General features: G+C 35.3%; 1 protein-coding gene across 2 annotated transcripts; it reads left to right on the forward strand.

The window, feature by feature from the left end:
* Positions 1–5,153: 5,153 nt before the first annotated feature.
* Positions 5,154–11,195, forward strand: LOC141704678 (uncharacterized). Of its 2 annotated transcripts, none has more exons than XM_074507877.1 (6): positions 5,154–7,500; positions 8,125–8,558; positions 8,731–8,853; positions 9,697–9,772; positions 10,028–10,183; positions 10,852–11,195. In XM_074507877.1, the coding sequence occupies exons 1-6, from the start codon at positions 5,404–5,406 to the stop codon at positions 10,987–10,989; spliced, it is 3,024 nt and encodes a 1,007-aa protein (XP_074363978.1). In that variant the 5' UTR covers positions 5,154–5,403; the 3' UTR covers positions 10,990–11,195. The 2 variants fall into 2 exon arrangements, with proteins under 2 accessions (XP_074363978.1, XP_074363977.1); XM_074507876.1 differs by having other exon boundaries at positions 5,156–7,500; positions 8,692–8,853.
* Positions 11,196–12,609: the final 1,414 nt, after the last annotated feature.

Consider the following 12,609-nt stretch of genomic DNA (forward strand, 5'->3'; position numbering starts at 1 on the left):
CTGAATATGAGGAGAGGAATAGGAAGTATGAAGAGGAAATAGAAATGTACATTCAAAGATCTGAAGATCTCAAGGAAAATGGGATGAGCAGAATTTCCAAGGATGGAAGATTTCTAAATGTCAAAGCTGGCACATTCTCAAAATTTAGGATTGATTTGCTGAGTGGTTATCAAAAACCTGACACACTTAAACTTGTGGAAGTTCTAAGAGGGACACCAATCATATAGGAACTGGAAATTCTTGTATATTTAAAGGACCTCATTAGAGAAGAAACATGAGATACAGTATTTGTCTGATGTATGTATCTGTTTAACTCAAAAATCACCTAATGTATAAATGTTGTATTTGTGTCAATTTGTATGTATAAATCTATTTATCCATTGTAGCTTGGGGTTAGTATCATTAACATGCATGAATTTGTGATAAGCAATCTTATCATATATTGGGGGAGATTGTTGTGCAAGACATGCATGTACTATAACAAGACTAAGTCAAATTGGCAACCCCAAGTAAGTTGTATTGTAATCTAAGTTTGCATTTTGTATTTTAACATTTAAGTCTGTAAAAATGTAAATAGACTAGACTGGAGTATTTTTTTGTAAATAGTTTTAAGCCTAAGAATAAGCTCTGGAAGAAGATCATGAAGATCATGCCTCAGAGAAAGTATGAAGAAGCTTGGATTTAAATGAATCTATTTTGTGAAAAACATTCTAAGTCAAGAAGTCTACAAGTCACAGATTAAGTGTTATAGATAAGTCATTCGAGAACTCCAGAATGACTTATCGAGAAGTCAAGATAAGCTTATAGATAAGTCTCAGAGATATCGACAATCCAAATTGAATACATGAAGACTGGAGATGTCGACAAGTCATTTCTTTACTAGAGAACTCTGAGATATCGACAAGTCAAAATATCATTAGAAATCTCTGAGATATCGACAAGTCAAAATATCACTAGAGATCTCTGAGATATCGATAAGTCTATTTTGTAACTAGAGAACTCAGAGATATCGATAAGCTAAAGTGAAGACATGAAGATGAGAGATCTTGACAAGCCCAATTCTCTTATAGAGAACTCAGAGACTTTGATAAGTCAAACAACTATAGAGTTATTATAGATCTCGATAAGTCATTATACTTATTGAGATGTCGAGTTCTCTATATGTCCAACTGGAGATCTCGATGTAAAAGTTCAAGTACAAAATGCAGATCAGTTTAATATCCAAGATTATCAATCAACAAACGATCCAATCAGCTGGATTGACAAGTCTACAAAAAGCAACTTGAAGAGTGCAATATAAAGGGTAAAGATTAACTGAAAAAGGAAGATCAAAGTTAACAAAATATGGAAAGATATGCTAAGGCAGAAATGGAAAGATTAGTGATAGGTTGCTAAAGTGATTAGCACTTCTTATTACATGTTGTGTAAACCAGTGTTTAACTATTCTATAAAGTTAACACTGGTCCTTTGTTAGCAGTAATAATTTTAGATCAATAAAATCTTGTGTTCTCTCAATGAAGAAGCTAAGCTCTTTAACAACAAAGAACCTAGAAATTTTGTAACAAAACATTCTTAATTTTAATATAGGACATTCACTGGAGCCACCGCATACGATGATCAATCGTACTACGGAAATAGTAACCTTTTCTACTAGTAGACGGACGATTCTTTTTTTATTATTGGTTATCACCCTGGCCGCATTCGGGCCTTTTCTGTGTCCATCCCTCTCAGGTACACACTTCGCGTCTATCCTTCTCAAGACACAGTTTTGCGTCAATCTTTCTCATGTACGCATACTCCACATGTTCATCAGTATATAAGATACCTTCTCATGTGGTAGTAAATTGGTAGTCTCCCCAGTCCACGAAGTACTGGAGTCTACCCCTCCTTGTCCTTGTAAGAATCCCATCATATATCTGGAACTTATATTGTTCCCCCAAGCATATTGATTGTTGATAGGTACATTTTGATTTGTACGTATATATATGTACTTCCGAGAATTTTCGAAGAAAGTACTAAGGATGTGAGTTGACCGTTGTCAACTGATTTATTACATAAGGGGGAGTTTCTTTTGAAACTATAATCAAAATATTTAAAATAAGTCGAGATAATATTCTCCGACGATCTGAAACTATTCGAATGATTTTCCGAAAATCACAAAGTATTTTAAATTAGGCTTTATGATTTTTAAATCATAATAAATCATTAGATAGATAATTATTAATTAAATATTAATCGTTAAATAATTAAATCTCGAATGAGTTTACTTTAAAAGAATATTTGAAATAATATTTCTCAACTAAATTATGTTTCCTCACAAAACAATATATTTAATCACTTTCATATTCAAATGTTATCTTCTCTCCATCGAAAACTTGGGAGCAAGTCAGGAAAAATTTATTTATCAATCTTCTATTCTACTCTCTTTTCTTTTCTTTTCTTTCCTAAAAATTTGCGAGCGCAACAGATTATCTTGAGAGTTGAAATGGCAATTTAGATACCATGCAATATGGTTTTGTATTTCTAACACGTCCAACTTCTCACTGCCAACATCCTTCTTTGTTATCGTGTCAAATATGTTCTTCTCCCTGACTTCTTTTCAAATTTTTATCATTCGAGTTTTTGACTCCCTCCATTCCATAGATTTCAAAGATGTTTTTCTTCTATTGGATTCATTTCAATTTGTTTTTCCATATACGTGCAATAATGGGCAATTATATTGTTAAGAAAATTTATATATTAATTATACTAAGAAAATGACTTATATCCAAATTTGAAAGTTTAAGTCCTCATTATAAGGACCAACTTCCAATAATTAGTTTTAGGAAATTACATTAAGAACATGTTTAAAACATGCCTTAAACATTCTATTTTCTAACATCAAGACACCACTATGTCGAGATATCTTATATGTGTTATAATTCCAGAAAACATTTTTATTTTAATTCTTATTTTTAATCTCCACACGAACCAAATAGTTAAACTCGAACACATGTCATGATTCAAAACTTTTGCCTCTCACGAAGAAAGCAAAATATCGACCACTGCACCAACACTTGCTCCATACCATTATGGAAAAAATCCAGGTAACATATGTACTTTCACTTTCTCGAGAATGAAAAAGAACCCTATCACTTTTATTTGGTACTTTAGCTAATCAAATCCTCTTTTTTGGCGATTGGATAGGCTTCCATAATGTTGTATTTAGTAATCCCCGAACTCTTTATGGGTATTTTGATCAAAATATCCGAAAGGGGCATTAGTTCATTCGCGCGTTCTTGAATTGATTGGAGTAAAATAATGAATTATTTTCTTCGTCTCTTTGGCAATAAATCACAATCGACGTATAGAATGGTCGGATATATGAGATTATAATGAAGAGTATGATTAAGTTATGAATAATTCAATCATTTGTTTACCACAACAAACCGAACTAAGAAAAGAAATTGATGTCTCGCTTGATCATTAGTTAGTGAGAGGTTAGAAATAGATTTTTTCTTGACAAAAAAAGAACTTGCATTTATTTGATCTTGATTAATGTGGGTTGAAAATGTTACTAGATTAGATCTGCATGGCTCGCTCCTAATTATATCCATAAATGACTTATTTTTAGTAAGAGATAGACAATTACATATGTAAATTCATGTGCATGTAAGTCGATGACATTTCACCCTAAATCGTAATAAATATATTTTTGAACCTTCTCTTTAAAATTTAATGTGAATGTTCCCGCGCGAATCTCAACAATCACTTTTTTTGTTTCTACATATTGATTATTTTAAACATTATATAAAATATCCTCACTTTAAATAATTACATACAAGTCTATCAAATATAGAAAGATATGCCGCCTATGATGTGTATATGTTAGATGAATACGTTCTCATTCCTAAATTCAAAAAATATATCTTATGGTAAATCTAATTAAACATGTCTCATTTCTAAAATTTAATTAAATTAAAGTTAAATGTGTGTTTAAATAATGCCCTAAAGCCGGTATAAGCTAAACCCTAATAATATGGAACATGAACCATATACACGAGTATTGTGTGCTCATATATTTTGGCACGAACAAATTAATAACATTCACTTTTGTCTAGTGTAGACACAATATGTTCCCGATAATAGCCTGAATTTAAATTTTCCCACAAGTCTTCTCTCTCCACCGTACCACATCTTTATTTCGATTTTCGTGATTTTCATAGCACATTCACCTCTCTTGCTGGTCTCTCCGCTCACAAATCGAGAATCTCTCTATCTCTCTCTCACGTGTAAATCGTTGCGAGTTGTGATTTAAATCGTTATGAGTTGTGATTAGAGATGACGGCTTTGATATTTGGAGAAGTGAAATTGGGCCGTATAATTTTTATTGATATAAATAATGTATTAAAATTCTTGAATAAATCTGCACGTGAGACATCCAACATCTGAAGTTCGTACAACTGTTTTAATAACTCCTTTACAGGATTCATAACAAGAAACAATATATTTTATCAAAGAGAGTCGTTCGTGTAAATTGCTTTAAATGGGTTAATGAATCATTTGCCCTTCTCATACATACTTCTCATACATAAACACATATATTCTTTAACTCGTGAAAAAAATATTATACATATCGGATTAAAAGGTCACTTATTCTAAAATTACACAAAAATTCACTTAAACCATACCATCTCTCAATAGATTGGGTTAATTTTCTATATTTTTCGATGATGGTATTTCTCTCAAGTATAAGTTTGTTCCTCATCATTTTCAACTAGCCATGTAGATGAGATTGTTAAAAGATCATCAACTTGATAGTACTTTTAATTGATGTGATGTATAATGTCATTGCCTTTTCGAAATAATTAATTAATTTAAAAATTAATCGTTTCGCGATAGATTGTTCGAAATAATTTATTAATTAAAAATAAGTCACGATAGGTTGTCACTCTACTGTGAGGATTTATTGCAAGGATTATTTAAAATTTAAATTAAATAAATCCCCATTTCTAAAATCACAACAAATCTCTTATAATAGATCTAAATTAAATACGTCCCCTTCGAACCGGGCTCAAACCGGGCCTCGAGTGAATATAGCTCAAAACCCTAATATTACGGAGCATGGACCATAGAGCGAGTGTAGACACGGGGATTGTGTGCATATTTATTTTGGCGGGAAAAAAAAATTAGCCTTCGCCCTTGTCTAGTGTATACACGATATATTCCCGATACTAGTGTGAATATAAATCGTGCCCAACAAGCTCTCTCTCTCCCCACTCTACAAACATCTCTCTCTCTCTCGCGATTTTCACGGTACATTCATCTCTCTCCGCACACAAATCGAGAATCTCTCTCCCGCACACACACACATCTCACTCTCTCTCTCGCACACGATTAAATCGTTGCGAGTGTTGATTAGAGATGACGGTTTTGAGGTCTAGAAAAGTGAAATCGGGAGTAGAATCACTTTCTAAAAGCAATTCCTCAAATTCTACAAACACTAAACAACCTAGGGTTTCATCAATTGAGCCTATAACACCTGCTGTCACTCGCGAAACGCACTCGATTGATGCGTCTTCGCAAATGACGGATACGTCTAGGTCTGGTAGTGTTAGGCGCAGTCGCCGTCTCGCTTCTAAGAATTCTGATGGTTTGAAAATTTGTGATGATGATGTTAAGGAGAGTGAGGTGGTTTCGAGTGTTTCGAGTCGAAAGAGGAAGAGTGTTTTGGGTGTTTCGAAGGGAATTGGGGTTGATTTGAGTGAGGAGGGACTGGAATTGGAGGGTGCGGTGGTGGAGGATTTGATCGGGAGTGATTCGAGTCGAAAGAGGAAGAGTGTTTCGAGTGGAATTGAGAAGGAGATTAAGGTAGGTGGTGGTGAGAGTGAGGATGGAGTGGAATTGGAGGATGTGGTTGTTGAGGATTCGATTGGGAGTGATTCGGGGGATGAGGAAGGGAGTGGTAAGGGTTTGGAGAAGGGGGAAGGGAAGGGGAAGGTAGGGAGTGAGGGGGGAGTGGAATTGGAGGATGTGGTTGTTGAGGATTCGATGGGGAGTGGAATGGATGTGGGTTCGGGTAAGGGGAGTGAGGAGGTGTTGAAGAAGGGGAGAGGGAAGAGGACGGTAGGGTTTGGATTAGGGTTAGGTATTGAGAATGGCGGAGAGGGTGAGAGTGGAGGTGGTTTGAGGTTGAGGTCCGGGAAGAAAGTTGCGGGGCGTGGAGGGGTGAGAGGGATATTTGATAATGTGGATGTTTTGATGGGGGATGATAGAGGTGGTGATGACGGTGAGAAAGGTGGAGGGGAGGAAAATGGAGGTCAAGGTGGTTTGAAGTTGAGTTATGATGAGATGGAAGTAGGAAAGGGTGAGGTGTTACCTGAGGTGGATGAGGGAACGAAGGATAAGGCAGTGAGTAATAAAAAAGTGAAGGGGAAGGTTGTTGATATGGGGGTACAATCTGAGGCCAATAAAGTCGAAGTAACGAATGGTGAGGATGAAGCAGTAAAGAAGGACGGTTCATTCGATTGGAAGAGTTATTTAAAAGGAAATAATCCTACTGCGGATAGATATCGAGCTATTATGGCAAGAATAAATAAAGGTGCTAAACGTGATGGAGTTGATGTTTGGGAGGAATTAATATCAAAATGTGTTGAGGGCGTTAAGGCAAAACTAGCCAATGCAGGGACGGGAAGCTCTTCTAATAAGGGTAAAGGGAGTGTAAGGGACGAGTTAGGTGGCCCTTCTGATGTGGGTAGGAGGAGACTCAGTACCAGTAGACAAGAAAAAGGAAAGGGAAAGTTAGCTGATGATTTTGTCGAATCAGAGCCCCCTAAAGTCGAAATATCAGATAGCGGCAACATTACAATGCAGGATGGTGTGCCACAGGCCCCTAGAGCCGAAAGATCAAATAGTGACAATGTTCCGATGCAGGATGGGGCACATGGACAGGAGAATGTAGGAGATAATGCTACAAGAACGAGGGAAAGGTTTAGGGCTCAAGCCCGAAAAAGTGCATCAAGGTTTGCATTTTTCTCTTCTGCAGAAGGAGAACAAAGTCATGTTGTAGATGAGGCTGAAGCAGATATGGCGCCAAAGGAAGCGGACAGTGAAATGGAGGACTGGCCCGGTCCATTCTCAACTGCCATGAAGATTATTAAGGAACGAGGAAACTTGCAACAGAAAGACTCATCTTCAGGGAAAGAAACTCCGCAAGTGACATGGGTCCCCAAACAGGAAAAGAATCATAAGAGGTCTAATTTGTCGGTTCCGCTGCTGCAAGATCTATGCATGATAGCTCTTACCAAAAATGCAGATGCAATAACTTCTCTAGACTATGTTCCTGACGTATTGAGGCACAAGCTTACTCATATGCTTTGTGATATGCGCAAAATGAACTGTCATTTTCTTGAACTCCTCGTACGAGGGTCTCCTACAGAGATACGCATAAGGGATTGTTCATGGTTGTCAGAAGAAGATTTCACGAAGAATTTTGAAGGGGCCGACATCAGTAACTTAGCGGTATATTTTTTCCCTGAACTAGATGCAATGTGTTTTTTTTGCTTTGTACTCAGTATTATTCATTTTCATTACCATTTGTATTGATGTTACTGCCAATGTTATGAACTGCATGAAATAGTATTGACACCGATGCACCTTATGTCAGTACTTGATGTGATCTTGCTATAGCTCTGCTTTCAACCACTAGAATGTTCACCGCTTCATTGGGATGTGGCAACCTTTTTGTTTGGTGCGATTTTGTATGATCTAATGAAGCTTTTGTGATCACTATATGATATCTAAGTTATGCATCGGCTATATGACCTTGTCAGATTTTCATTTTTCAGCTCCATTACACACTTAGAGTTGCTAAACATCATAAGCTCTCTTATTTGAAACAAATTTAACTTGAGGCAGGAATGTTAATATTTGTGAAATGAATTCTGTAAAGAATATGTGTACTATGAATTATTTACAGTTCTGTATAATAGTCTGTCCACTAGAAAGTGTACAATGATAACCTTTGTTCTAATGTTATCAGTACTGAATAAACTCTCTTGAATTTGTATGTGCATAGGATTCAATGGCTTCTTTCTAAGGTTTTCAGTATATGAGATGGCTGACAGTTTTTTTTATATGGAATAGGTGCTTCAACTTGATCAGTGTGGGCGGTGTATGCCAGATTATATCCTATATTCTACATTAGGTCGGTCACCAAATTGCTTGCCAGCTTTAACTACTTTATCATTGAAGGGTGCATGCCGTCTTTCTGATAATGGGCTGAACTCACTTCTATCTTCTGCACCTGCTTTGAGATCTCTAAATCTATCTCAGTGCTCATTGCTCACCTCTGGCGGTATCAATAGCTTAGCCGATTCATTAGGATCAGTTCTGAGAGAGTTGTACTTGGATGATTGTGAAAGTATAGATCCTATACTTATATTACCTGCACTGTCAAAGCTGGAATATTTAGAAGTGTTGTCCCTTGCTGGGCTCTATACTGTTTGTGATGATTTTATTTGTCAGTTGATTGCTTTACGCGGACACAAGCTGAAGGAACTTGTTTTGGCAGACTGCGTGTATGTTTCCTAGAACAGTATATATTTATATATAGATATACTTGTTAAATTTGACTGAACATTCTTTTATGCTCATTTTGCTCTGCAAGTTTCTCTCTTCCTTTTATTGACAATGGCACTTCATTTTTTTCAGGAAACTGACTGATATTTCTTTTAAAATCATCTCAAAAAGCTGTACAGGGATTTGTGCATTAGATTTGACAAACTTGTGCAAGCTGACTGATTCTGCGTTAGGATATCTTGCTAATGGATGTCGTTCTATTCGATCACTAAAACTCCGTCGCAATAACTTCAGGTTCAATTTGCTTGCACTGTCAGTAAAATTACTTTGATAATTATACATTTGGAAGGAAGCAGTATATTATGTCTTTCAGTTTTGGTGGGTATTAAATATGTGATATTGATATCTTTTTTTTTCAGTTTTGATGTCAATATGTGATATTGATATCTTGATTACTGTAGCAACACACAGGGTACCAATTGAAGTTTGTGAAATTCCAACCTATAATATTAAAGTGGTTGGTTATTGAGAGTCCGCCATTTACATATTTCTGATTATCTTTTCCACCCATTTCAGTTTTATATAAATGTGTAACCTGGTCATGTGAATTGATTAATTGAATACAGATAAACTCCAGGAAGTTAAACTAAAGAAGTTTTCCTTCTAACATTATTGCTTTCTTCTTTTCAAAATACATTTCTAATTAATTTAAGAAATAAGAGGAACTAGTCTAATTATATTCGTGGTTATTATATGGTCATGTTTTGTTTAGACTCAATTCTAGTGTAATAGGCATTTTGTAATGTCCCTTATGAAAGCTTTGTTAACCCAAGAGACTTTGTTAATATCTTTCCCTTTAAAAAGGTCGGTGATCATTCTTTGCAATCCCGTAGCCTGTTATAAGTACAGAAACACCATGTTTGTACTTATGGCATCAAGTACTTGGGATGGTGTTGCCCACTTTATGCATTATCACTTGGTCTCGTGTTCTTCCATCAATTAAATATATGCTCTTCCTTTTTATGGAAACTGCGACTTTATGCAGTCTTAGCTTTAAATTGCTAATCTTTATTTTTGTGAAAAATATGTCATCTTAGTGAAAATCTAATTGTAGAAATCTTATCTATGACATGATAGTGACGAAGCTGTTGCCGCTTATCTGGAAACCAGCGGAGGGTCATTAGAGGAATTATCTCTCAACAACGTCAGCAAGGTGATTCTTATTCACTCTTAAAATTCTGTTGTATAAATTCCCGCTCCTATGTCTCTGTGGGTATACATTTTTAATGATGACTGATTAAGTAAGCAAAGAACATTGTAACCCCTTCTGTCGTGGAGGCAAGTTATGTGCAGTCTTGGATTAGCAATATAAGTTGAGTTGATCTATAAGGGTGTTTTTTTTATCATGCGACTGATCAATCTTTGTCGAAGCCTGTGTCACTTACTTTGAATAACATGATCTCTGCAGGTGGCTTACAACACTGCCATATCACTTTCCAAATGTTCAATGAACTTGCAAAGTTTGGATTTGTCGTTTTGCCGTAAGTTGCCTAATGAAGCTGTAGGACTGATTGCAGATGGCTGCTTGTCCCTGAAAACGTTGAAATTGTTTGGGTGCACTCAGGTATGCACTTAACTTTGTTGTAAACAAAAGAATACATTGCAAGATATACATAGAGCATAAGTCACAGAAAGTAGGAAAGAGAGTGGTAGGACAGTTATATCTTTTTCCTCGAATGATGGTTATGTAGTGGCTTCTACCCTTTTTTCTTGCAAGTGGTGTACTAGATATTGTCTACCTCTGCATATAATTTCCTTCTCATGGTATATGTGCTAAACAATGAACTGTCCATTTCTTCTATAAATGCAAACGTAGTTAGCCTCCTTCTATTCAAGTGATATGATGACATAGTTGCCTTAATTTAAGCAACACAAATTATGCATCCAAGCTTTTGCATACCTCTGGTGATTGTATGATTCTCTAAATCCTGAGGTTGCAAACTAAGCTCTATTTACCATATTTATATAGCTAATATGTAATCTTTAGGCAATTTTCTCAACATAATTTTTCCTATCCACTATTATGTTATTTTCAATTCGTTCACAAGGATTTTAGATCAACCCCTAGGGGACTAGTCCATTATTCTTTTTTTTGTCAGAAATTTTATATTTTCAAGTGTTGGTGGTACTAATGCCTATAAGTTACTCAACTTGTATAAAAAAATTGCGTGTTTCACAAATATTTTAGGGATGTGTTTATGTGCTTCTTTCTTGACATGAATCTTTTTGCAGATCACAAATGTATTTTTGGATGGCCACTCAAATAAACAGGTGCAAGTTATCGGATTGCAGCTGACCCCAATATTAGGACATATCAAGGTGCCTGAACTTATAGGACCGCTGCGTTACTCAGCGGTGTCTTCTCTTTAGAAATTAAACTTATCCTCTCTAAAGTACTGAACTATGTTTTGGAAAAGAATTCTGTTGTTCACATCTTCAAAATGTTTGCCGTTAATTAAGTTGTACATTTGACAGAATGTTTTTTTTATCAACCAATGTGGAGACATGGCATCTTTTGGATCTATATAAAGTATGAAGTAGGAATGATATCTAGAATTTAAGAAGTTTAGGATTAATTGGATGTTCACCCGTCTTTCTTGTTATTTAATGGAAGTGGAACTGCAAACTTGGCGGTGAACATTTCTTACCTATCAGGCTATTTTTTCCATTACAGTCGATTGGATGATTTTTAATTTGAAGATCTTTTTTTTAAAAAATAATTTGAAATCAAGTCGCTTTCTTGAAAAGATATCCCTGATTCATGCTAGAGCATTGAGTTGCATTCGGCCGTAAAGTTGTTTTCTTTTGCCAATGTATCAAAAAGATATTGTATTTTTGTAAAAAAATTAATCATGTTATTGTGTTACATTTTCTCCGATCTTTTTGTGTACATTTTTAGCAATATTGTGCATTTGTGTTCCGCTGTTATAGTATTGCGGGATGTGAGGAGTTCAACTATGACGTGTGCTTGTGTAATCAATTAGGAGACAAAAAAATAGATTTCCGTGAATATATATAATTATCTTTATCCGGAAAACAATATTTAGAAAAATTTCTCTCTAGATTCTAAAGCATATTATGAACTCTACTTAAAACTCATTTTATCCATATAATAGAGATCATCACAATTCAAAAAATCCTGGAAAATCGGCAACTCTTTTAAGCTATAGGTAAATAGCTGCAGGAATTTTGTAGCATCATACCAACATGTTTATGGATATTTAGTCATCCATAAATATGCTATGACTGTAAATTTAAACATGACAGATGTTGATAAACAATGAAATGTCTTAACCGGAGTAAAAGCTTTGGTCGAATATGTAACAAGGCAAGAGGGGAATTGTTAGAATGTACATACTGTGTTAGTCAAACGTTCTTTCTAGCCTATATTTCTAATGAATCTTAGCTACAATGAACAATTGCAATTGTAAATGCAAAAGTGAAGAATAAAGAATTTCACTTCAAAAATTATATGGTTAGTGCAAAACTTGTGCGAGCTAAAAACCTAGTTTTTTAATTTCATTTAAAGTAAAACAAGAAAGATGTTTCACGTAAAAGCGTGTTTGATCTCTGTTTATTTGTTTGTGATTCATAGAATGTTTAATATTTTAAATCACACCATTCCAGCAAACATTCATTTAACAGTTATTTTAGAATCACTTGATTATATCATGCATGTATTTACTGTATTGCCTATTCCTGAAAAGTTGATTTTTTACCAAAAAATTGAGGACAGGAAAACAAAAGTTGTTATAGAATCAATCAAGTGAGGAGAAGAATGTCCTGTAATTGACATTCCCATTGCTGGGCCTTGAGGTGGCCAAACTCCATATCATCCAGATGGTAGGCCAGGACTTGCAATTTGTTGTTCGAAGCCCCCCCAATCTTAAACCGCCTTGTTGCTCCCACTTGGGTTACAGGCTCGAGTTATTGAGCCCCGTTGGCGACTGATCGTTTCTAATAAAATATAAATAAAATTATTGTTTCAAG

Source organism: Apium graveolens, unplaced genomic scaffold (genome assembly GCF_009905375.1).
Source record: "Apium graveolens cultivar Ventura unplaced genomic scaffold, ASM990537v1 ctg8126, whole genome shotgun sequence".
NCBI lineage: Eukaryota > Viridiplantae > Streptophyta > Magnoliopsida > Apiales > Apiaceae > Apium > Apium graveolens.